The following is a 27,098-nucleotide window of genomic DNA, read 5'->3' on the forward strand; positions in this document are numbered from 1 at the left end:
ATGATTTGTTTTAACGACTGTCTGGTGCTGCACATACAGAGCAAGGGCATACAAGTTTGTCAGAGGTGCAGACAGAGAGTAGAGAGGGCCCTGCTTGTGAGAGCTTACAATCTAGAGGGAGACGATAAATATCGTCGATAATGCTGGTACTACAGGAGCTGGAGTGACAAGATTGTAGCTTGTTTTCCACAGAGTCATTTTTGTTGGGCGAAGGACAGACTATAGAAAAGAAATGGGTATTAAAGCAGAATTAAAAAATTGAAGGTTGAGAGATAGTCTAATTTGGTGGGGTAGGAAGTTTCATAAGAGGGGAGCTACACATGAGATGTCTTGTAGGTGAGCATGAGAGAGGTTAATTAGAGAGGAGGAAGGCACTGGTCAAAGGCAGATCTAATAGTGTGTGAAGTGTCTCTCATTACAAGGTCAGAGACTAGAGGGGGGAGGAGAGGGTGAGTAGTTTGAATTGGATTCTAGAGAATATGGAGAGCCAGTGTAAGGAGTGGTGCAGTAGCATAGCCTTTTTACCACGGCATTTAGGATGGATTGGAGTGAGCTTAGATGGGTGACACGAAGGCCAGATTGTCGGGTGTTGCACTAGTCAGTGCAGGAGGTATGAGACTTAACTTGACGCCATGGAGCTGTGTGTTTGATGTCTTGTTGGTGGACTTCTGTGATGATGTAGAGCAAGAACTGTGGGCTTCTATAGCTGTTGTAGGGTGGAGCTGAACGAATAAGGAGTTACAAGAAAGGTGATGTTGGCGATGAAGGTGATGAGTGTTGGAATATAGGGGTGGGAGTGTGGAGTAAGGGTGGATGTAAGCGAATTAGGGCTGAAGTAAAATAACTAGGAGTCTGAAGGGACAGAAAATAGGATGAAATGACGGTGTATGAAATAAATGAGTATGGAGCAATTGTTATACTGGGAAAGTGTGTAAGATAGGCAACAAGATCGGCAGAGAGGATTGGTACATAAGTAAGAGCTTAAGGTGAAGTGAGAAAGTATATGGGTGGTTAGAAAGTGTGTGAGTCTGAGAGAGTGTGTTGAGGGGTGTGCATGCAAGGATGTAGTTGAAGATAGATAAGGGTTAGCTGGAGATATATGTGGAGGTGGGTAAATGGTGCAGTTTGTGGATGAGTGTACAGATGGAGAGTATGGTGACGTGAAGGTAGCGATATTAATAAGAGATGCATTTGCCAGCAGTGGTGAACATAGACAGCAGATGATAGATTAAATGATACTGGAAGAATAGCATAGCAGTAGTATATTCTAATAATGGAAAAAACGTACAGTACAAATGCTGGGGAAAAAAAAGTTCACACTGTGTAGGGGTAGCAACAACACATTTGGAACACGTGACTTCCTCAGTGGTCTTTGTGCAGAAAGAGAAGGATGTATAAGGTCTTTGATAATGTCATGGGTGAAGGGGTTTATCCTGGCAATATTTAGAAAGGGGGAGGCGGCAAGATGGCACAAGTGGAGTCTGGAGTGAAATGGTGGGCGGTGTTAAGGATGATACCAGGACAGCACTGTATATAAGAGAAGAAGAGAAGGAAGGAGAGGTTGATTTTCGTGTCGTTTGCATAGAGGTGGTAGTGGAGGCCAAAAGAGTATATTGGTTCTCCAAAAAAAAGTATAAAGAGAGAAAGGCAGAGGGCCAAGAACTGGAGCCTTAAGGGGCTGGAGGGAAGGATGTGCCAGAAGTAGTTACTGCAAGAAGCAACTTTTAGTCATCATCTGCAGAAAATGGTTTAGACAGAAGCTTGCACTCAGATATCCAACACATGTTTTGTGAAGGTGTGGGATCTTTTACATACATATTTGTAAAATGTTATTGGTATCTCTTCTAGAAGGCAACTTGTGTTTTACTGTAATGGATATTGATTACAGATCCCATTCGATTTATACATTCATCCCATTGATTGTGTTGAAGATGAAACGTTTATTTAACTACTTGATGACTGTCACTGCCTATCTATGTTGGTCAGTCTTACATAGATAACAGGTGGTAATGGCGAACAGATTTTACCCAGTATGGCGTGGATCGAATAGCTGCTTACATACACATAAGCTGCTATTACAGCCAGATAACACTGGATATAGTGTTAGTATGCAGAGGAGACCATCAGGCCCTCCCCTCCCAAATGTAATACAAAATGTAATAAAAAAATAAAGTAAATAAAATGTTGCCGTAAGTTAAAAAAAAAAAAAAAAAAAAGTTGTTAAAAATAAAAAATATGAATAAAACAAATTATTTGCCTCCATCACCTACTTAAGTAATTTATTTTGTGAAACATTCATGCACTTTTGCACAAATATCTTAACATAAGGGTAAACCCAAATTTTCTTAAATGCTCTCTATCCCCTTTATCTATCCCCACTTCCACTTAAGGATTTCTGTATGCAGGTACATTGTAAAAAAATATATAAACAAAACAAAAATGCTGACCTTTTGTTCCCGGCCCCTATAATGAAATTAAACCTTGTACAAGGAACACATACATCGGTCAGCCACAACATTAAATCCACTGAAAAATGAAGTAAATAACATTGATTATCTCATTACAGTGGCACCAGTCAAGGGGGTGGGATACCAGGCAGCAAGTGAACAGTCAGTTCTTGAAGTTGATGTATTGGAAGCAGGAAAAATGGGCAAACGTAAGGATCTGAGGAACTTTGACAAGAGCCAAATTGTGATAGCTAGATGACTGGGTCAGAGCATCTCCAAAATTGCAGGTCTTCTGGGGTGTTCCCAGTATGCAGTGATTATAATCTACCAAAAGTGGTCCAAGGAAGGGCAACCAATGAATCGCTGACAGGTTCATAGCCACCTAAAAGCTCATTGATGCGAATGGGGAGCGAAGGCTAGCCCATCTGGTCCAATCCCACAGAAGAGCTACTGTAGCAGAAATTGCTGAAAAAGTTAATACTGGCTATAATAAAAAGGTGTTGGAACACACTGCATCGTAGCTTGCTGTGTATGGGGCTGAGTAGCCGAACAGCGCTCAGAGTGCCCATGCTAACCACTGTCCACCATTTAAAGCCCCTACAGTGGCCATGTGCATGTCAGACCAGGGCCATGGAGCAATGAATGAAGGTGACCTGGTCTGATGATTGACTGTTTCTTTTACATCATATGGACAACCGGCTATATGTGCGTCATTTACCTGGGGAAGATATGGCACCAGGATGCACTAGGGGAAGAAAGCAAGCCGGCATAGGCAGTGTGATGCTCTGGGCAATGTTCAGCTGGGAAACCTTGGGTCCTGCCATTCATATGGATGTTATTTTGATAAGTACCACCTACGTAAACATTGTTGCAGACAATAAACGGAAGCCTGGTGACTGGCTTACTGTTCAGAGCCAGAAACCAGGATTCTATTACTGTGGAAGGTGCCATAACTGTAAAGTCCTACATTGTTCCAGCACTAAATCTGTTACGGAGTATAGCTCCACACACACGGGTATTACCTACAAAATTAAAGATTTTTTGACTTGTAGTACAGAAAATGTGATATATCTTATTGAATGTTCATGCCGAAAACAGTATGTGGGACGTACTATACGGAAACTAAAGATCCGTATTGGTGAACACCTGAGGAATATACAGATAGGGTGCGAACAACACAACTTATCCAATCATTTTAGAAATGTACACCAATGTAAACATTGTTGCAGACCAAGTACACCCCTTCATGTCAACAGTATTCCCTGATGGCAGTGGATAATGCGCCCTGCCACACTGCAAAAATTGTTCAGTAATGGTTTGAGGAACATGACAAAAAGTTCAAAATGTTGACTTGGCCTCCAAATTCCCCAGACATCAATCTTATCCAGCATCTGTGGGCCTACACAATATTAGACAGGTTTTAATATTGTAGCTGATCAGTGTGTTTGTTATCTCTACATCAGATCTAGCTCATTACATTGTGGGGTAAATATCGTCTGTCTCACTAATTGAGTGAAATAACTAGCAGAAGCATTATGGAAAAGAGCCCCATCATTTTGCCTGTTTTTCCCTATATCTTACCCAATAAATAAAAATCTATTTATAAAGAGGCTAATCGACAAAACATGAAGATTGACATGACCTCAAAGAGGTTAAAGTTTTTAAAAAAGCCTTGTGTCATTAGTTGTGTTGGTTTTTAGTTTCAGCTGTTTAGTAACCAAGCATAACTATATACATTACCCAACTGTCTCTTCTAATATGCAGATTGCCCTATTTTCCCATGGTGTTTTTTTCTTTATTACATGATTTGCAAGGCTTGATGTGCTTTTTGTTTCTTTGAAAGACCGCCATCTGGCTTGACCTTGTAATTACACGAGACAGCAGATACCATGTGTGCTATGATTTCATCTGGCATGTGATGTCTACTGTGTCGCCTAGTAAATGACAGGCTGCAGAAGAGACTGCACCTCAGTATAACAACTCAAGTTGCTTATTCTTGTATGAATTTTGATGGTGGATAACAAATGTATAACTGTCATAGTTTTGAAATGCAAATCTAACACCATAATTATTGTAGCATTGTATTTAAACATTCACATTTGTTTCCTATTGTTACTCGGTGATTTGTGACCCCATGATTTGCTCCCAGTACTTGCGTAAGCAGGCCTGTTTACCCACAGAACTATTTTGGTGATCTTATTACACTACTAGAGTCCTGCTGATCTGTTGGTTTTTTTGTAATCTGGAGCCACTGGCATTAAACAGGAAATACCAGCAGCGAAGAGAGGAGAGAGATGAATAGTGCAGAAATAAAATGAAACCCTTATGATGCAGTGAGCAAACATAATAAATAGTTTCTTTTATGCACAGATAATTATTGTTGACAAATGCTCTAGTATATAGATCAGCTATATGTTTTTCTTGGTTATATGTTTTTACCATGGATGGTTTTTTCAACCTCCTTTACCTGTTTAGATGTCACTTAAAAATAATAATAATAATAATCACAGTAAAGTATATCAATTATACATTGTTCTTTGCTCTCATAATATATAGAACAGTACTGTCTACTGATAGCCATAATTAGTAAAGATTTAATCCAGGGAATTAATGAGTGCCATTTTTGGGTCAGGATGCCATACCCCTTCTCTGCAACTATCACACAGTGGGTTTTGTTTTGCCTTACTCTGGACCAATGCAAGTTTATGAAAGGTTATATTCAATGGACCTGTGTCTTTTTTTTTTTTCTTTTTTTTTTTTACAACCTTACTATAAGTTTGTTTACAAATCCTCCAATTGCAGAATGAATGTGTGTTCGCATGAAACACCTATGTTTACATGTATGAATAGCCGCTATATACTTTAAGATTTAAAAAGGAGGATTGTTCAATTTTTTAAAGTTGTAATCCGTGATCTTTTAGACTGAACTTTTCACATGTTGATGGTGTTAAAAGGGAACTTAAGCAAAATAATAATTTAATTAAAACAAAAAAAAAAACCCTGTTCTTCAGGAATCCTATCCCAGAGATATACTGTGTAGGACAACCTCCTGCTTGTACTAGTTTAGGACAGGGGATCTTGATAAAAAAAAAATATTTTACTGGAATTCTTCTTTAGACATGAACTACTTAATAACAATCTGTTTGAGAACTAGGCCATTTTCATCAATGCAGTCTTTTTATCTCTTAGAAAAACCAGTATCCCCCAAGTCTACAACACTGAAAAGCCCTCCGAAAGGGTTTGAGACATCTGCAATCAACAAAAGCTACTACAATGTGGTGAGTATGCTCTACTGGAACAGGATGATCTTTTTATTATTTTATTTTAGATTTCCAGTATGTAAAGACCGTAATGGCAAATGTAATACACATCAATGGACATTGACATTGCAATAAATGTTTGTGTAGTCTGCTTGTTCTGATTTTAGAATCTGCCATACTGTCCCACTAGGTACTTTTACTGTACGTTTGTAGATGATGTTGCTTGCAGGTATTGCATTTGAGGGCTGTAGAAACGTAGCCTATTCTAAAATCACCTCGTTGAGGGGATCAGGTTTTTCAGCTTGTAGTCTATTGAGAGTGTCTCGCCACCCAGGGGAATAAATGTTGAATGTTCCCTTAAATGCTACTTGAATCATTTTTTATTTTTTTTTTACTTTTCCGTTATAATTTTCTGTTTAGAAACTTGTATGTCCGTTTTGAAAAATTTAATATTTGTGTTTTTTATTGACTCTTTGATGCTATATATATATATATATATATATATATATATATATATATATATATATATATATATAAATAAATCTCGGTATAATGTACTAATGCTAAAAGATGAGTTAGCATCAAAGAGAGTATTAATATAATGCAACATGTTGTTCATAGTGAAGTCAACGTGAATTGTTGTCTGTTGGACAAATATTGCTATGCTGCATCAAGATTGTTTTTGATGTTCATTATGCCATTTGTGTTGCGTGTTTTTTTTTACGCAGTTTTGCATTTTTATGAACTAATAGCTTTGGAAAAAAATACATGTTTATTTGATTTGTACTATTAGCCACTATATCTTAATGTCGAGGCGTGGCTGACCGTACATGATGACACACCTCCTGAACACACCCTCACTTTGATTGGATCATACATCAGGGGTGTAAGCCTGTGGAATGAGAATATGTACAGTTGTTATGAATTGTATTGTTTCATTCCATTATAGAACCGTCCTTATGAAGGTGGGATTACAACCAAATGTTGATATGTATGCATCAATAAATGTTTGCAAAAAAGCAACTGGTGCATGGTGCATTGTTACTATTGAGCTTGGGTTGCAGCACTATCTACTTCCCAGCCCCCAGCAATACTCTTTTCATTGAATGTGGTATCTGTTAGCACTTATTCTCTGTTATGTAAATGCTCCACGATCCAATATTTATATTTTGCTGAGTAGAATACTAAACAATATGTATAATGAACCTACATTTCAATATACATTTTTTTTTTGTAATATACTTCATATGATTTAATGAAATTCCCCTTTTCTCTGCATTCTTTTATGCGTGTCTATATTGTTCTAGCTATGATTGGTGGTGATGTCACTAACTTGATAGGTGTGTGAAGCATCTGGTGAGGAGTATCTCTAATGGGGACATATAAACTTTAATAAGGGATGTTATTTGGCAGGACCTGTATTATTGCCTAAGCGGTGATGTTAGCGTTTGGCTGAAAACTGTATGATCATGTGACACTTTTTAACATTATAATTCATTAAACATATTAAACTTCATGAGAGTCCTGTCTTTTCATGATTCATTATATCTTTTTAAATGATATATATGTTCTTGTATGGTTGATTTTAAAGCTAAAAGCTTTGTATATCTGTCTGTATTAAGTAGAGTGTGATCTTCTACAGAGATCCTATGGTTTTGTGTAACATGACTATAACATATGTCTTTTCATGACGTATCCTGACTATATGCCCAGCATTTTGAAGCTTGGGCAATGATGGATTTTGAATGTTTAAATTGAGTTCAGATAAGACCTAGTCAATCAGTGTGATTGCTTGCTTGAAGCACAATGCTGCCCTCTTGTGGTTTATAATCTTGTACCATTTTGCTTATTTTTCGTTTGTGTCTGCCATAGTCTCTCATCCCTAATGGCACCTCTAATCCTCTCTCTCCACCTCCAGCAGCAGCTGACCCCCCTACCTCTAAACACAAAAATGTATATTCTATATATACTGTGAGGTAAAAGGTAATCTGAGTCTTATAAAAATATGATTCTGGTACACTGCAATGTACCAGTCACAGCTTGACCTTACATTTTAGTCTCAGCGATATGTTGCGATTTTGGAATAAATGGTGGTGGAGGGACTATTGTCATCATAGGGTAAAAAGAAATCTGAACTTAGAAATACATTTTAAATAAATGTGTACAGAGGTCCAAAGCAGTAGGCAACATCAATCAGTGATCAGCAGCAAGAACTCACCTTTATAAGCTGCACTAACACTTCACCCTCCACGTATATGGAGGCTTGGGGTTTCCTATCTGCAGCAGTTATTCCTAGAGCTCTGCCGGCTAGAGCAGAATTGGGAAATTTAAATTTGTTATCCATCTCTAAATGGTTGCACAGGTAGTGGTGTGCATGAGGTCTTATCACAGGCTGCAATCAAGAGATTGTTGTCTGAGATTTGTCCTCCTGATTATAATCAGTTTTCAGCTGGGACTTTTGAGAGTCATGGAGGAGCCTGGGAAACACTGCTGGTTGAAAAAATGTTTTTCTAGGTGGTAGTGTAGCTTTGACACAGTGTTCAAAGCCACAGCGGCAGGAGTAGTGTGGATGTTACAGTAACATGGTGCATGCATCGATCTGACGAGTCTTGAGACCAAAAAGCCTGCTACTGTCCTGGTCAAAACTTACGAGACTGCAGGCAAGGCTGGCAAGTTGTGGTTGAAGATAACCGAACTGAACACAAATTAATAGAGTTCTGAAAGAAATTGATCTTTATATAGAAGTGTGTGTTTTTTGTTGTTTTTTTTTTGTCAGCTGTAAGCCCAGGATGCAAGGTGGGCATCGGAAGTTTTCAGGAGGGTGGTAACCTCAGGGCTAGCCCAACCGCTGCTTCCTCCCCATCTTGGGAAATACATATGGGACCTCCGCACCCCTAAAATCCATGACAAAGAAGGAGTGAAAATAAATAGTGCTGTGCGGGTACAGTTATAACCTAATGGCCAGACAAGCTTTTTTTAAAAAATTCTCCCCCTCAGCCAAAAGGCCAGGGCATAGGGAGGCAATGCCTAAGTTAAAGTGGTAAGAAGTGCAAAAGTACCATTAAAAATCATGTCCCAGTGCATCAACAGTGACTTGCTGGCACCTACGGGTCTCCACTCTGGAGGCACATCTTGTCCCGAACTTTCAAAGCTGCTGCTGGCCCCTCGGCCAGAGGACCAAGTGTAACGTCCCTATAAGAACAGATACTACATTTGACCTTAGCCAAAAGGCCTGGAAGTCAAATCTATCATTATGTCCTAAAGAAGTGCTCACAATTATTTTAGAATCTAGGAGCCAGCCTCAAAATGTAGAAGTCAGGCAAATTTTAAAAACTTTTTATATTGTGTCCACTAATAAGTATCGGACTGTAAACATAGCACTCACTTTTACACATAGCTCACACTTCTTACCAACATTACTTGGTGTCAGCCCTGTGTGTACATATGGGCCATTATTCCTGTGTCCGCTTAAACTTTTTGCAGACGCTTTGTTGTAATATGTGGGTTCTGCTTTGTGTATCTGACCAGTGTAATAGCTGCTCCACTAGAGATACTACTTCCTTGTTTTGCTTTGATTTTAACAATTTCTCATAAATTCCCTTTCTTATATAGCCTTCCTGTGCGTTGCAATAATCAGTTATATTTTCAAGTCCTCCGTTAATAACTTAAAGGATTTCATGGTTGTTGAGAGAAGAAACAACATCCTGAGAGTTTAAGATGGTCAGAGTAGTATTCTCTTCAACTGGGCTGATTTAAAGCCTAATGAGCCCATCAAGTATTGAGGCCTTAAAAGAAAACTGTTAATAGTTCAACTGGAAGTGTGTCCAAACTTTTACACATGCCACATTCACTCTTTTTTTTTTTTTTTTTTTTTTTTTTTTTTAGCTTTTTTTCAATCTCTAATTTCATCAGAGTTTCTGTTTGCATGTTTCACTGAATCTCTAAGTGAAAAGCAGTTAATTAACCAACAGTGCCCGAACTTTTGATAAAACTATGAATGCCAAAATGTCCATATACTCAGAAGTCACTGATTAATATTAATATATGGAAGTATGTGTGCTACTGAGCTGAGTAATATACATGACATAACTAGAGTGTTTATACTTGACTAAATATGCTTTACTTTTTATCATAACTGCAGTATATTGTCAGATCAACGCAGAACAATATAGTTTACCTTCTTGGGTCATATAGAAAATGTAGAATTTTGGGGTTTAGTGGTTAATAAAATGATGTAAGGAAAATATTCTAGCCAACCAATCAGATAATGGCATTCGTTAGTCTGAATTCACTGGACTGCTTAAAGTTGATATCTGGTTAATATGGGTTACAGCACATCATTGATCTTCTGATCATTCGGATTCCAATTCTTCAAATACCAGTTTTGATGCAGGGCCAACTTCACTGTCAACAGAACTCACTTTGTGTCATGATACCTTTATGCCTTAATTTGGTGAATTTAGCTGTCTCTCCTTGTGAGTATCTCATGTGAGTCTGCTGTCCTCACTTTGCAGTGCTGTGTAAAATATCATAGATGTTGATGCTACCACTGTCATATATGTATGAAAGAATCTGTTGGTCATTGATGTTTTGTTTTCAGTTTTCTGTGTGAGAGAACTGTGAACTGTCTGAGAGAATCTCCCCTGTTACACTGGGACGTCTCTTCGCTGTGATGTCTTTGCCATTCATAGCCTCATTGGCATGGGATGTTAATTCTGTGCTTCAACAGCAAGGCTCTGTTTTACTGCTCGTCAATTCCTCTAGCACATCAGTGAGATGGGGAAGCTAATGAAATTTGGTTGCAGTGTCATGGGGTCTTCGTTGAGCATTCACACTGATCGCATTCCATGCAAAGGGTTACGGCTGAGGAGAGGTGCAAGAGAGGTGACATACGTTCAGTGTGTACTGTTGTATATGTAATATATGTCTTATGTCTTCTTGCAGTATGGATTTGTCTTGCTACTTGTGGTTGGCTGGGCTTATGTCAGTTATAGCTTTTTTTGCAATGGTTATTGTTTTTAACATAAAAATAAATGTGTGGTTTTATTTTCTCGAAATATAATTTTTTTTTTTGATTTTTTTTTTTTAAATATCTAAGGATGGGGATATAGAATGGAAGAGGGTAGTAAGGTGAGGGAGCACATTATCTAGTGGAAAATAAATAGATTTGGCATAAGGAGAAATGAACTACATAGCAAATAAATATTATAGTGTACAAGTAAGAAAACATTGAAAAATTTGGAGGAAGAGATACAGTCTTAGGGTCAGAGACTGGGACAAAAAATACTGTTTTTACTAAGTCAGTCTTTTTTATATTATTGGTCATTTTGTTTGAGCTTGTTGTTTTTTTTTCAGATTGCAGTAATATTTGACAACAAAAATAATTTCAAAATAATGATTGTGTACTTCAGCTTATTAAAATCTAACCTTGTTTTCCATCTTTCTGCTGAATGTTCATATTCACAGTTTTGCTTTTGCAATTATTGTATGCTGCCAGGTAGTAGTAGCAGTATTTTACTATTTCATTTCTCTACGTGTCAACCTGTGTATTCTAGAGTACTGTCATTTCTGGTCCATGTGCTGTAAAATCCACTCATAGAAAAGAAGTTTCCATGAACCTGGGGTGTTGTAGAACATCTATCCTTCCATTTTTAATGGCTTTCAGCGGATCAGTTGTGGCAGAAAAATACTGTTATGTGTTTGTGTCATTGTATCATGTATATTGATTGCCTTTCATTTCCTGTCTCTAGCGGTTTTCAATTTTAGGTTGATAAATACAGATTTATTATTTTTCTATAAAAGAGATTTGTGTGGTTTCTTTCATTGTATTTGGCTGTGAGCTCTGTTTTTCCTCTCTTTCCACAACTCCTTTCAATGTGTCTGTAGCCAAGTAGCCCATGTCATGCTTGCAATGACCAGCTGACTGCTTTGTAACATTTCTGAGGCACACAGGTTCAGTAGAATAGAGCCGATTTACTGTGAAGGTCAACAATTAGGTCCTCTGCAGTGAATGAACTTGCAAAATACAACAAAAATGGTCTTATTCCCCCTCCGTGTAACGTGAAATGAATGGGAGCATTCAGGGAAAATGAACAGTCTGTAGTCTTCTCTCATAATAAAACATCAAGGCCTCCTGTCAATGCTGTCCAGTCACTGAGCTTTGTACAGGAAAGAATGAGAGTCTTAGTGCATAAATCTACAAATATTTTATGATTCACCTATCTGTCTGGGTACTATTTGTAGGGGCTCAGATTTTCCTTTATCCACAAGTGCATCTATAGCCAGTCTCTATGGACTCCCAGTATATTTTATTGTACATTGCACAAATTAAGTGATATGAAATATATGCCCTTTTCACCTTACTGTGCTATAAAACCTTTGATCTACTTGTCTTACAGTCCCATATATTCAGCATCATATAGCCAACGTATAACAATATTGAGTCTGCATATAATACACATGGCAGAGCCTAATCTGACAATCATTATACTTAATGCATAGCCTATTTTCCAGTAGTCAGTCTCTCTCGCCCCTCTTTCTTTCTCTCTATCTCTCTTTCTCTCTCTGTAAAACGCGTTGGGTCAGTACATGGAAAGGCACACTAACCCTAAAAAACAAGTTGGTTACTAATAACCTTCATGAATATTGTAAGGCCTTCTAAGGAGATGATGTCACCACAACGATACCAGGAATTTTGCCCTGCACAGCTGACACTTATACGTTTGTTAAGAACATGGTGGAGGATGATGCCTCCGACCATAGCGCCTTCCTCCACTGCTGTGTAGTTCATAATATGTGCTCTTTGTAACGCTGAACTCGCATTGTCATGTGTGATGAGCGGTTTATGCACAGCTGCCTGACCATGATATTGTTGTCTTATAGGTTTTGATTAAATAAACTCCTTGCCCAACTTATCGAAATTTGCAGTCCGCTTATCTGCAGGTGTCCGCTTATATTGCCATTGCCTGTAGATACAGATATCACAATCTTGGAGCATGTGCTTCAGCAGCAAAGGGAAAGGAAGATGTTTTCCCTCAGAGTTCCATGCTGATGTCACCTTGGACACAATTGCTGGTAAAACATTAGCTAATTGAGCTTTCTTGGTCACTGAAGCTCCTGTCAAATACCCTGCAACCTTCACCCCTTTTGCAGCCTTGTCAGCAATAAATATAGGAATGGAGGGAAGTCCAGTAATATTATACATGAGCCTGACCATGGTGGAATGTTATTTGGTGAACTAACATATGAGCTACACCTGTATGAAAGCCTGTACTATCAATATTCTTGGTGTCCCTCATTTACCCAAGTGTTCAAATGGTATAATATGTCTGTGTGATGTACATATGCCATATACATTTTTGTAGTATTGTAGGTTGTGGTACAACCCTGTACTCGAAAGTCACTCATGCTTCCTGTACTCAGTGTCTTTTTGGGGGAATTCAGTTGGCCTGCGCACTATTACCGTTATTATGGTAATAGTGCGCGTAAATACCATTATTACGGTAGGTTTAACGCCGGCTTTTTGCTCGCAGCTCTCTGAGCTTCGAGCAGAAAGCTGGGTTGATATTACCATAATTACGGTTATACTTACCATAATTACGGTAATACGCGGCGGTACTTCGGGGGGGTGTGAATCCCTCCTTTTGTGTGAGCTTAGTTGCATATGATCCACCATATTCACTTGGGGTTTGTTTTTTATAGTAACTTGTTATTGATATTTTATGGATATTGCTCAGGACCACACTGGCAATAACCCCACCCTGGTATTTGGTGCCTTTTGACTAAAAGTTATAGTGTCCAGAAGACAAGGAAAACTTGGTAGAACAAGTGAAAATATCATAAACTGGCATCATACCAGAAGAATTTGTGGGACTCACATGACTGCCGACCTTCAACATTTTCAAAGCTTTTAATTGAATGCAATTAACATGAGATTGCAAGTAGTAATCCTCTTGCTGTAGGCAGATAATGTATTGGGCATTACCATCTTTTGATCTTTTAATGGTACAGATCCACTACTAAAGAAGCACTGTCCAAGTCACAGCTAGCAAATGAATGTGTATGCTTTGTGTGTTTTGTGTTGTACTGCTATCGGCACTTTGTATAAGTATGTTATCATCCTTAAGTAAAGCATTGTGGTATTTTATGGACTGTGGTTTGCCACCTTATATTAATAAGGATGTTTTTGCTTGTTAATGCAGGTGCTACAAAATATATTAGAAACTGAAAATGAATACTCCAAGGAGATCCATAATTTGTTGTCCAATTATCTACGGCATTTACAAACCAGCGAAAAGTAAGATTCCTTTGTTGTAACTGTACATTTTTTGCCACATCTGATTGCAAAATCTTACTATGAATTAATAAAGAATTTTCTGATTCAGTAGCACATCAGAAATTACTTGAACCAAGGTTCATTTTCAGATAGAGCTGGTATTTTAGGGTAACACACAGGGGGATATGGGGTCAATTCCCTGATACTGCCTGTGGCTACGCAGCGTGTGGCCCAGTATTAGCGTTTGTACAATTCAAGACAAAGCAGCACTGCACAAACTCCAGTCATTGTACACACTGCTCATTCTTCAAGACATAGCAGCATTGCACAAACTCCAGTCATTGTACACACTGCTCATTCTTCAAGACATAGCAGCATTGCACAAACTCCAGTCATTGTACACACTGCTCATTCTTCAAGACAAAGCAGCACTGCACAAACTCCAGTCATTGTACACACTGCTCATTCTTCAAGATAAAGCAGCACTGCACAAACTCCAGTCATTGTACACACTGCTCATTCTTTAACTGACAGAAAATGCATATTATATTCCTACTCACTCACAAGCTCTTTTTACGTATGTTTTTTGTTCTTGTTTTTTAGGCTGAGTCCTTCAAACACTTCTTATTTAATGGGGAACCTGGAGGAGATTTGTGCTTTCCAGCAGATATTGGTACAGTCATTGGAGGAATGTTCAAAGTAAGTTGATTTCAGTCACCTTATATGATGATTTTTGTATAAAGATTTTTGTGTATTTGCTGTATATATTTTTCTTTAGCTTGTAGCCATAATGCACGCTGTGATTCTTAGCTTTATAGTGTTTTATGCTTTTCCTTTGTGATTTAACTGTACTATATTTGCCTTAATTGTTGTGCCAGAAATTACATGATCTAGTAATCACGTTTGTTGAGGACTAATTGTGAAATACATATTTGATATTTAAAGGGGTTTCCCACTTTGGATACCTATTCTACCTCTCCATGTACAAATTGGACTACCCCTCTGGAATAACCCTCTGTTTCTCCATATTGGTAGCCAATCACCTTTGGAATCTGATCATTTTTGCTGTAAATAGGGCCTCCCCCTTTACCTGAAGCCAGAATCCTCTGTCCATCTGTCTTAAGCAGAGTGCCATAAAGCAGTAGAAGGATTGCAATACCTCGGTGTAACCTGCAGTAAATATGAACATATTGTAAACGTGACCTGCTCTCACCTTAGGGCAATGGAGTGGTATTCCAGAGCAAGAAGCCCATTTACTACAGGGTGCTATTGATATATTAAGGGGTATTGCTTGTTTAGAGCTTCAGTATAGTACATGGAGAAATGGGTGCAACATCAATCATTGTTGTTCTGGTCTGATTATAGTCACAACCTTAGCATCAGCTGTAGGAACATCACTGAGGTTAGGTATTAGATCTGTATGTCTTCATAGCAAAAGTAAACTAGCCTCTGCTTTATACTAATTCTGGGGTGTCTGTACCCTTGATTTTTTTCTTACATTCCTTTTCTTCCACCTTTTGCACCAGGTAATCTATACACTCAGTATAGTCTCCATGTGTTCACTTGGTGAGATATTAGGGTGGGTTAGGCTGGTGGAGGGGAAATGCTGTTCTCTGACAAATCACTTGAAGCTTGGTTGAGAATGTAATCATTTTATGTGTGACCTAACCATGAAATTCACACAATAACTACAACAAGCTTTCCCCTGCTGCTGTAAGTCAAGTCATCCAGAACACTGTACAAATCTGAGCAGTGTATTTTGGATTATACATACTTTTATAATGAAGCTCATTATCTGATATCTCAGATTGCATCTATGTCTTTTGGACACTTTGGATTTGAGCATGAATGACCTGTATTGTTTATTGTTTTGGCTTAAATGAAAGCTTATATACAAAATGGTAAAAACTTCATTAAATGACATAGGACTCTAGCATCAATCACAAACGGGAGAAAAAAAATAATGTAGAATAATCATACATACATTGACTACTGTTGCTGGGTAACCGTAATGATAATAGGATCACTGCAGAGAGAATTGATTTGATATCTGGTCTTTTGGGAAATAAACGTGATATTTTAAGCATTATACTCACAACAAAATATACAGATGTTAACTACAATTTACCTGCAAACTGATGCATTTAGATTATTATCAGCATAGCCTTAATTGCAGATACTGAATCCCATAACACAAGTGTGCAAAAAAAGTAATATTTGGTATCTGACTTATAAAGCCACAAGTTGATCAGTAACCTCAATATAAACCTGTTCATTATAATGATTTTTTTATCTACCTAAGAGATTTGTATGCGATTATTTAGCTGCCATCTGTTGAATCACTCAGTATAGTGGAGATAATGAAGTAATGAACATATCAAATCATGGCAAAACATATAACATAATGGGAATTGATGTAACTATGTATTACTAATTTAGATTTCTGCGTAGAGTTATTTTTGAGATTCAAATATACTGCAGACAAAATGTGATGTCTATAGTTAGCTGGACATTATGGATAAGAAACCTGCAGGAGAAGAATGAGACACATAACAATTTGCTTCTTTGTAGCACATTAATACACATTTTAACCATTCAGGGGGTGAGAGGAATTAGCTAAAAAAAAAAAAAAAAAAAAAAAAAAAAAAAAAAAAAAACCAAGATAGAAATGTTCTCAAATAAAATATTTGAATTAGGCATAATAATACTGAGCTAACATAATATTATCTGGGCTGTCTTATTGGTACAGAGTTTATTTATGTTTTATTTCTTAGGGCCTGATTGATTCATTAATAAAAGTAAGGGAAAAAAGAGAAGAGTAAGTTTTCTCCTGGACAAAACCATGTTACAATGCAAGGGGTGCAAATTAGTTTATTATTTTGCACATAAGTTAAATACTGGCTGTTTATTCATGTAGCACACAAATACTTGATAGCTTTATTTTTACACTGAAATGTAAAGTTGATGTAGGACATGTCCTACCCCAACTATCAATCTGCCATCACATTTTAAATTTGCCTCCCCCCAATGCAACATGGTTTTGCCAAGGTGCAAAGTTACTATTTTTTTTGCTTTTATTTCCTTAATTAATCGGGCCCTTAATATTCACCTTTTTTTTTCTTGCAATCTATCACATCAAACTATCAAATTTTAAGCATATACCTGAAATTTTAAATGTTTAAATTACGATTTACAGATGGGCTCTGTTTGTGAACAGCTAATAAACACAATCCAAATGTATAATTTTTATATTTTATATAAAGTAGTGGGTTGCAGTGCTTTATTTAACATTCTAGTCTTTTAGTTGTGAACTGTTAACAAGTTTATATTGCTCCAATATTACACAGAGCTCTACAGAGCAGGTTTAATAATAATTCACATTAGTCAGTATAGCTTAGTCTAAATAAGGGGCGGAGCTTATTGACACTATTAAGCACCCCCCCCTCCATTCACTGCAGTGAATTTCGACAAATGCGGGAGCTTTGCCTACTCTTCCGAAATTCGGGAGCCTCCTGGGAATTCCGGGAGAGTTGGCAAGTATGACATTAACCATTCAGTATGTTATTGGACTGTGGGCACAAACTGGTACAAATGTGGACATACAAACTCCACACAGATAGTGCTTTTATCAAAATAGGGCCCATAGCACGGTGAGGCAGCCAAACTATCCCATTAATTCAATATTTGCATATAGTTTGATCTTTTTCTCACTGGTTTCAAAGCATCTTGAGTATCTTACACCATTATAACATTGTTGGTGTTTTCCACAGAGGTTTGCTAAATTGAACTTTCACAAAGTTCTACTGATTCTATTGAATAGAAAATAAACCTGTAAATCAGTATGTAAAAAAAAAAGAAATAGCCATTTCTGCAAATCAGTCCTTACTAGAGCCCCATCTCAGTGCCATGAAGTGGATAAAACCCAGTACAGACTAGTATTATGGCCTTGTGTAAGATCAGCAAGTCAAAGCTCTATTATGTCTACAAAAGACACCCATGTTTTTTTGTGATGCCAGATGCAGTGAAGCTATACAGATGTATATTTCCCTAAATTTAATCTATTCAGGGCTATGTAAAGCCTGACAAATTTTTTAGTGACAAGATATCATATATGTTTAAAATGAAATTTTGAAGGTCTCACATCAATGTTATATATGCTTTGCTCTCTGGTGCCATCTTCTGGGAGCTAAATATAACACTACATAACAAAGCTTATAAAACCACTAACTTCTGCTTTATTGCACAGTGTTAGGCCTCTTGACTATTTTAACATATGATTTTTTTCCTTTTAATTCATATTTACAGTTCTTTTATTATATAATACATTGGTAAACATGAAATACACATTTAAATCTGAGACAAGCTCTTCACTGATCTTCCTGCAGCTTATTTGTCATTGTCCTCTTCCTCCTCAGGTTACCAGATGGTCAGCAGAGGGTTGGAGGATGTTTCATGAGCCTGATGCCCCAGATGAAGAGTCTGTACCTGGCATATTGTGCCAACCACCCATCAGCTGTTAATATCCTCACCCAGCACAGGTGCAGTTTAATACCAAACTTGGTCCTGACATTGAAAATCATTATTTCCAAATGCATTTTGCCAAAAATCCGGGACAATCTAATTTCACTGTACATTATATTTTATATATACACACTTAAATAAATATATAAAGTGCCATTTTGTTGTACCCACATCTTTAATCGATTTCAGTAGTGTCTGATTTCCATAGTTATTTGGAAGGTTTGTGCGCACACATGGTTACACACTTGCCCCACGTTGCCTTTCCTGGTACTACGTGTACAGGATCTCACACTTATGATCTAATAATCTCTAGGAGGGAATACTCTGACTAAACTCATTCTATCTCTGGGAAGGGTTAGCATATGGCACATCTTTACAATTGGCCAGTTATACAACAACAGTTACTACAAATCTTTTGAACAATTAAAATCAGAGTTTAGCATGCCAAATACTCTTTTACAGATATCTACAATTACATTATGCTTTGGGAGCTCAGTTTAGGGGTGAATCACCCCCACTTAGCAATATTCCACTCAAGAGTTTTCTTTACAATATAGGCTCTCATAAATAGCCCAAGGGGGGTTTATTTCAGAGAAGTGGAATTATTCCAGGTCAAAGTCTGAAGGTGGTTCATTATTAAGCTTTGTGTGAAAGGCCTGTCTAAAATGGCCAGTATGTAGTTTGGTACGAACGCCGTAAGTGGGGCATACACATTGCCTCATATCCTCAGGCAGCGTGCAAAAGTATCTATACTTCCACCTTCATTGCTGATGCTTCAGCTAATGATGCCAGGCATCTGGGTGCGTTTGGTCAGAGTTCATCTGTTCCCTCAGCAGTGCCAATAGATGAGTTGGTGTGGGCCCAAGTCTGTCTGTACAGGGTATTGTTAGTGTATCTTCCTTTTTTAGAGAACTCTTCAGGGACTAGGCCCAGGAGCATCAAGATATTTAAAAGAAAGAAAAAGCATTAGCTTCACTGCCCTTCCCTTCCTCTCCACCGTTGGATAAATTATTCTGAGAGACATGGACTAATCTGGAACAAAAGTTTTAGGTTACCCACAGATTGCTGACCCTTTATCCTCTGGTCTCTTGATCAATGTGGAATCTCCATATCCGACAGTATCAGAAATCCAGCCCGGTTCCTACCCAGAGGCTATTCTTTGTGAGTCTACTGTTGGAAACTTGACAGCAGAGGATGCTTCTCCCAGGAAGCAAGATAGACTTATTCAGTAGCCTTTTATGGTGCTTATTGGCTTGCAGATGGACATCTGTCCTGTTCTGTATGAAGCTACTGGGGGATGGTCTTGACTTTCGAGACTGTTGCACTGTTTCACTTAAGGGTGTTGCAAATGTAGCGCATCTCAAAATGGAACAGAAGTCTCATTATCATCTGAACACATAACTGATTTCTCGGTCTCTAAGGATGCGTTGCTTGCTCCTCTGGTGGTGGAAGGTCCACAAACTCAACAGGGGCTAAGCCTTTGTCATTTAAATCTGGACAATTTTGACGACAGGCAGCAGTCTTCATTCTTCAATATGTTGTCGGGCATTTAGGATATATTTCAAAAGAACACTAGACTGTAGGAAGACTGATTATATTCCGGTCTTCTACGGTGCTTATGGCCAGATGGATCACTTCTGTGGTTTGTCACACTTGCATTGGAGCCAGAAAACTTGTTCCTTTTTATAAATTTTGAAGACTCATTCTACCAGATCAGTGAGCACTTTGTTGACAGCATAACACAGAGCTTCTGCTATGCAGCTGTATCGAAGGACCACATGATCTTTTTTGTAAATACTTTTATGAAATTTTACAAGCTCAGTTTTGAATGCTTGTTTTGAGAGTTATGTTCTATCTCTCCCCTGGTTTTGTTTCTCTCTGATTTTGGTGTTTTATGAATTAGTTAGAAAATGAATAGAGTTCCCTGCAGGATGGGGATACAAAGGAGGTTGGAGCTTAACGAATTATGATTTTATTTAAAGTGCTAGTGTCATGATGGATGCTCTGTATTCCCTTGGCTTTAGATAAAAGTATTTAACAATCTTGTTTTTACTTTACAACATTGTTATTGCTGTGGAGCTCTGTGCTTTTATATTATATTTGTCAGGTTTGTTCGTTTTTCTGTTTTGTTGATTGTGCCTTTGTTCCTGTATGTTTGTAATATGTATTTTTTTTAAAAATAGACATGAATTAAAAAATAAATATATAAATGCTCTGAACACTGCAAAACAAACCTACTTCAAATCTCTCCTCTCTGCTCAGGCTTCTAACCCCAATGTCTTTTTAACACATTTACATCTCTTCTCAACCCTCCCACCTCAAACCCTCCGACTACTATCAGTGCCCAGGATCTTGCTTCCTATTCCAAGGACAAGATTGATAAGATCTGACTTGAAATCGTATTATCTCCATGAACAAGCAAGCAGCTCAATTTCTTTTAGCACCCTCTGACACCCACTCTTCATTTGATCCCACAAATGAAGAGGCAGTATCTTCTCTCTTCTTATCTTCCTACTCTGCTTCCAGCCCTCTTCATCCTATACCCTCACAAATGGATGCTGTGTTCGCAAATTCAAGATTCTCGGCCCTCATTGTTAGATCCCTGTCTCCTGTGTTTATTCCACCTCTAACAAAAATCTCCTCCCCCTCCTCTCTTTTCTCTCCGCCTCCTCCTCCTCTCTTTTCTCTCCGCCTCCTCCTCCTCCTCCTCCTCCTCCTCCTCTCTTCTCGCCGTCTCCGCTTCCTCCTTCTCCTCTCTTCTTGCCGTCTCCGCTTCCTCCTTCTCCTCTCTTCTTGCCGTCTCCTCCTCCTTCTCCTCTCTTCTCGCCGTCTCCTCCTCCTTCTCCTCTCTTCTCGCCGTCTCCTCCTCCTTCTCCTCTCTTCTCGCCGTCTCCTCCTCCTTCTCCTCTCTTCTCGCCGTCTCCTCCTCCTCCTCCTCATCCTCTCTTCTCGCCGTCTCCTCTTCCTCCTCCTCCTCTCTTCTCGCCGTCTTCTCCTCCTCCTCTCTTCTCGCCGTCTCCTCCTCCTCCTCCTCCTCTCTTCTCGCCGTCTCCTCCTCCTCCTCCTCCTCCTCTCTTCTCGCCGTCTCCTCCTCCTCCTCCTCCTCTCTTCTCGCCGTCTCCTCCTCCTCCTCCTCCTCCTCCTCCTCTCTTCTCGCCGTCTCCTCCTCCTCCTCCTCCTCCTCCTCTTCTCGCCGTCTCCTCCTCCTCCTTCTCCTCTTCTCGCCGTCTCCTCCTCCTCCTCCTCCTCTCTTCTCGCCGTCTCCTCCTCCTCCTCCTCCTCTCTTCTCGCCGTCTCCTCCTCCTCCTCTCTTCTCGCCGTCTCCTCCTCCTCCTCTCTTCTCGCCGTCTCCTCCTCCTCCTCTCTTCTCGCCGTCTCCTCCTCCTCCTCTCTTCTCGCCGTCTCCTCCTCCTCATCCTCCTTTCTTCTCGCCGTCTCCTCCTCCTTCTCCTCTCTTCTCGCCGTCTCCTCCTCCTCCTCCTCCTCATCCTCTCTTCTCGCCGTCTCCTCTTCCTCCTCCTCCTCTCTTCTCGCCGTCTCCTCTTCCTCCTCCTCCTCTCTTCTCGCCGTCTCCTCCTCCTCCTCCTCCTCTCTTCTCGCCGTCTCCTCCTCCTCCTCCTCCTCCTCTCTTCTCGCCGTCTCCTCCTCCTCCTCCTCCTCTCTTCTCGCCGTCTCCTCCTCCTCCTCCTCCTCCTCCTCTCTTCTCGCCGTCTCCTCCTCCTCCTCCTCCTCCTCCTCCTCCTCTTCTCGCCGTCTCCTCCTCCTCCTTCTCCTCTTCTCGCCGTCTCCTCCTCCTCCTCCTCCTCTCTTCTCGCCGTCTCCTCCTCCTCCTCCTCCTCCTCTCTTCTCGCCGTCTCCTCCTCCTCTCTTCTCGCCGTCTCCTCCTCCTCCTCTCTTCTCGCCGTCTCCTCCTCCTCCTCTCTTCTCGCCGTCTCCTCCTCCTCATCCTCCTTTCTTCTCGCCGTCTCCTCCTCCTCATCCTCCTTTCTTCTCGCCGTCTCCTCCTCCTCATCCTCCTTTCTTCTCGCCGTCTCCTCCTCCTCCTCGCCGTCTCCTCCTCCTCCTCCTCCTCTCTTCTCGTGTCTCCTCCTCCTCCTCCTCTCTTCTCGCCGTCTCCTCCTCCTTTCTTCTCGCCGTCTCCTCCTCCTCCTTTCTTCTCGCCGTCTCCTCCTCCTCCTCCTTTCTTCTCGCCGTCTCCTCCTCCTCCTCCTTTCTTCTCACCGTCTCCTCCTCCTCCTCCTTTCTTCTCGCCGTCTCCTCCTCCTCCTCCTCCTCCTTTCTTCTCGCCGTCTCCTCCTCCTCCTCCTCCTCCTTTCTTCTCGCCGTCTCCTCCTCCTCCTCCTCCTCCTTTCTTCTCGCCGTCTCCTCCTCCTCCTCCTCCTCCTTTCTTCTCGCCGTCTCCTCCTCCTCCTCCTCCTCCTTTCTTCTCGCCGTCTCCTCCTCCTCCTCCTCCTTTCTTCTCGCCGTCTCCTCCTCCTCATCCTCATCCTCCTTTCTTCTCGCCGTCTCCTCCTCCTCATCCTCATCCTCCTTTCTTCTCGCCGTCTCCTCCTCATCCTCCTTTCTTCTCGCCGTCTCCTCCTCATCCTCCTTTCTTCTCGCCGTCTTCTCCTCCTCCTCGCCGTCTCCTCCTCCTCCTCCTCCTCCTCTCTTCTCGCCGTCTCCTCCTCCTCTCTTCTCGCCGTCTCCTCCTCCTCCTCCTCCTACTCTCTTCTCGCCGTCTCCTCCTCCTCCTCCTCTCTTCTCGCCGTCTCCTCCTCCTCCTCCTCCTCCTCTCTTCTCGCCGTCTCCTCCTCCTCCTCCTCCTCTCTTCTCGCTGTCTCCTCCTCCTCCTCCTCCTCTCTTCTCGCTGTCTCCTCCTCCTCTCTTCTCGCCGTCTCCTCCTCTTTCTCCTCCTCCTCCTCCTCCTCTCTTCTCGCCGTCTCCTCCTCCCCGTCCTCCTCCTCCTCCTCCTCATCCTTCTCCTCCTCCTCCTCTCTTCTCGCCGTCTCCTCCTCCTCCTCCTCCTCCTCCTCCTCCTCCTCCTCCTCCTCCTCCTCCTCCTCCTCCTCCTCTCTTCTCGCCGTCTCCTCCTCCTCTCTTCTCGCCGTCTCCTCCTCTTTCTCCTCCTCCTCCTCCTCCTCTCTTCTCGCCGTCTCCTCCTCCTCCTCTCTTCTCGCCGTCTCCTTCCCCTCCTCCCCCTCCTCCTCCTCCCCCTCCTCCCCCTCCTCCTCCTCCCCGTCCTCCTCCTCCCCGTCCTCCTCCTCCCCGTCCTCCTCCTCCTCCTCCTCGTCCTCCTCCTCCTCCTCCTCATCCTTCTCCTCCTCCTCCTCTCTTCTCGCCGTCTCCTCCTCCTCCTCCTCCTCCTCCTCCTCCTCCTCCTCCTCCTCCTCCTCCTCCTCCTCCTCTTCTCGTCGTCTCCTCCTCCTCCTCCTCGTCTCCTCCTCCTCCTCGTCTCCTCCTCCTCGTCTCCTCCTCCTCCTCGTCTCCTCCTCCTCGTCTCCTCCTCCTCGTCTCCTCCTCGTCTCTTCTCGCCGTCTCCTCCTAGGTTACCCCTAGGTTACCCTATTAATACCCTCTACACTGTTAACACAAAACAATCCTGTGACCAACATTGATCATATAGGCCACTAAGTACTTTTACTTTTGCATTCTAACTGGACCAATATGCACCATGTAGTACTTGCCTTCGTGTATCAAACCCCCATTGTCCCACAGACTGTAAGCTTGCGGGCAGAGCCCTCTTACCTCCCTGTCTGTATGTATAACCCAGTCCCCAACTGTAAAGCCTTCTTCGCTCCCTTTCCCCCACCACCTGCTCCCATCTCGCTCACCTCTTTAATCTGTCCCTCTCCACTGGCATCTTCCCCTCCTTCAAACATGCTCTCGTATCCCCCCATTCTTAAGAAACCTAATCTCGACCCCACTTCTCTCTCGAACTATCGCCCTATATCTCTTCTCCCCTTTGCCTCCAAAATTCTTGAGAGGCTCGTCTGCAGCCGTCTCACCGCCTACCTTTCTGAACACTCCCTCCTTGATCCTCTCCAGTCTGGTTTCCGCCCCCTTCACTCCACTGAAACTGCCCTTGCTAAAGTCACCAATGACCCCCTCTCTGCTAAAGCCAGGGGCCACTTCTTCCTTCTCATCCTCCTTGACCTCTCTGCAGCCTTCGACACCGTTGACCACCCCCTCCTCCTCCACACCCTCCAGTCTTTCGGCCTCTCCGGCCCAGTCCTGTCCTGGTTCACCTCTTACCTTGCTAACCGATCCTTCTCTGTCACCACCTCTGGGTCTCTCTCCCCCCCCGTCCACCCTTCCAGTCGGGGTCCCTCAGGGCTCAGGGCTCTGTTCTGGGACCCTTACTCTTCTCTCTATACACCTCCCTGGGTGAACTCATCAGCTCCTTCGGCTTCAACTACCACCTTTACGCTGACGACACCCAGCTATACCTCTCCTCTCCTTATCTCTCTCCCTCCCTCCTCTCTAGGGTGTCCGCGTGCCTCTCTGCCATGTCCTCCCGCTTCCTCAAACTTAACCCCGCCAAAAGTGAGCTTATAGTTTTTCCTCCCCCTCATACCTCATCCCCTTCTGACCTCTCCATCACTGTCGACAACTCCTCTATCTCTCCTGTCCCCCAACTTCGCTGCCTTGGTGTCATCCTCGACTCCTCTCTCTCCTTTGGCCCCCACATCCTCTCTCTTGCTTCTAGCTGCGTAACATCGCTCGCATCCGGCCCTTCCTCTCCCAAGATGCCACCAAATGTCTCATCCACTCTCTGATCATCTCCCGCCTGGACTACTGCAACCTCCTCCTCACTGGCCTCCCCCACTCTCATCTCGCTCCCCTTCGATCTGTTCTTAACGCTGCTGCTAGACTTATTTTCCTTTCTCGCCGCTCCTCTTCTGTCTCCCTCCTCTACCTAGCCCTTCACTGGCTCCCATTCCCCTTCAGAATCCTCTTTAAACTCCTCACACTCACATACAAGGCCCTCGCCAACTCCACTGCGCCCTACATCTCTACCCTCCTCTCTATTCACACTCCATCTGCCTCTGACCGTCACCTCGCTTCCCTCCTTATTACCTCCTCCCACGCGCGTATCCAAGACTTCGCCCGCGCTGCCCCCCTCCACTGGAACAAGCTCCCTCCCTCCATCAGAACTTCCCCCAATCTATCCAGTTTCAAACGGGCTTTAAAAACTCACCTTTTTCTTAAAGCCTTTCAGTCTCTCACTTAACTTCCTACCTTATCTTCTGCCTCCGTCCCCCTACTCTCCCTCTCTCCCCTGTGTCTCTCTGTCTGTCCACCCCTCCCCTTAGATTGTACGCTCCTCTGGGCAGGGCCATCTCTCCTCCTGTTTCCACCACTCCTAACTCTGCTCTCCAGCTACTTAGCCCTCCTCCTCGAGGACCCTCCACCCCCCGTCCCCTCTGGGGGTCTCCCTGTCTTCCACGCCCTCCTTCTTGGGCTCCGTTGGTTGCGGATCCTCCCTCCCCCCTCCCCCGCCCTCTCTAGCTGTGCATTGAGCTTACTGAGTTAATGTGCTTACTGTTTACTGTACTGTGCTGTCTCACCTTGTACTGTAACTCGTTTGTCCCTGTACGGTGCTACGGACATCTTGTGGCGCCCTATAAATAAAAATTAATAATTAATAATAATAATAAAGCGCCACGGAATATATATATATATATATGTGTGTGTGTGTGTTCAGCTAGCAGCATATTATTAAATGTGAGCCACTAACAACCAAATATATGCTGCCTTCTACAGCACTGAGTTCCTTTCAGTCTACTCCTACCAATCTGTGTAGAAAGCCACGGTTGGCATTTAATGCAGGTATGTAAATAACCTTTAAGATCGAGAACCTGCTGTCGAGGTTGACAATGATGAAGCTGGTCTTGGTATTGGTTCTCTAGGCTTTTTCCTTTGACAAAAGTACACATTGACTGTTTGCTAATAAGCAATGACTAGACAAATGTCTGCCATGTGAAGTGCCTGCTCAGGGTGATTGTTTAACTCCCTGAAGTAAGATAGCAGTAGCTGTATCTGTGGGGGCATAGAAACAGCTTTGCCTACAAATTGTTTGCCTTTCTTTTCTTTTTTGTTTTTCTATATATGGAAGATTAACCCCTTTTATGGTCTGGTTTTTGTCTGGTGAAGCTTTTTGTTGGAGTTCATTACTCTCAACTTAGCAACTATTGAGTGCTTACCTTTAGCTTGTAATGTACACATATTAAAGATGAGCCTGGGAAGAACAAATTGTCCTGTCAATACATTTGTGTAATGCAGCTAATCACTGCATGTGGGGGTGTACTGTAAATGGTAAACTACTCCTTGACAGGCTAGACAAGCAAGTACTTTAATTCCCTTATGTTTTCTTATTGCAATAGCAGCTGGGAAATTTCAAGTTTGTAACTTTGCTTATTCAAAGTTAGTTGGTGTCTCTTCTCTAGTAATTTGTGTCAATATATTTGCATACTTGCCAACTTTATTATGTTGGCTTCCAGGAGCCTGCCGGGGGAGGTGGGCGTGATGGGTGCGGGGCTACAAAAATTTGCGTCATTTTGGCCCCACACCGTGACGTAATGACGCAAACGCGTCATTTGCCATTAGGGGGCG

General features: G+C 41.8%; 1 protein-coding gene across 2 annotated transcripts in view; it reads left to right on the top strand.

The window, feature by feature from the left end:
* ARHGEF7 (Rho guanine nucleotide exchange factor 7) overlaps positions 1–27,098 on the top strand; it is a 112,395-nt gene that overhangs the window by 48,738 nt on the left and 36,559 nt on the right. For both annotated transcript variants that reach the window (XM_075200020.1, XM_075200019.1), the window contains exons 6-9: positions 5,637–5,725; positions 13,909–14,003; positions 14,586–14,681; positions 18,398–18,520. In XM_075200020.1, the coding sequence (XP_075056121.1) occupies positions 5,637–5,725; positions 13,909–14,003; positions 14,586–14,681; positions 18,398–18,520 (403 nt within the window). The remainder of the gene's footprint in view (positions 1–5,636; positions 5,726–13,908; positions 14,004–14,585; positions 14,682–18,397; positions 18,521–27,098) is intronic.

Source organism: Mixophyes fleayi, chromosome 2 (assembly GCF_038048845.1).
Source record: "Mixophyes fleayi isolate aMixFle1 chromosome 2, aMixFle1.hap1, whole genome shotgun sequence".
Taxonomy (NCBI): domain Eukaryota; kingdom Metazoa; phylum Chordata; class Amphibia; order Anura; family Limnodynastidae; genus Mixophyes; species Mixophyes fleayi.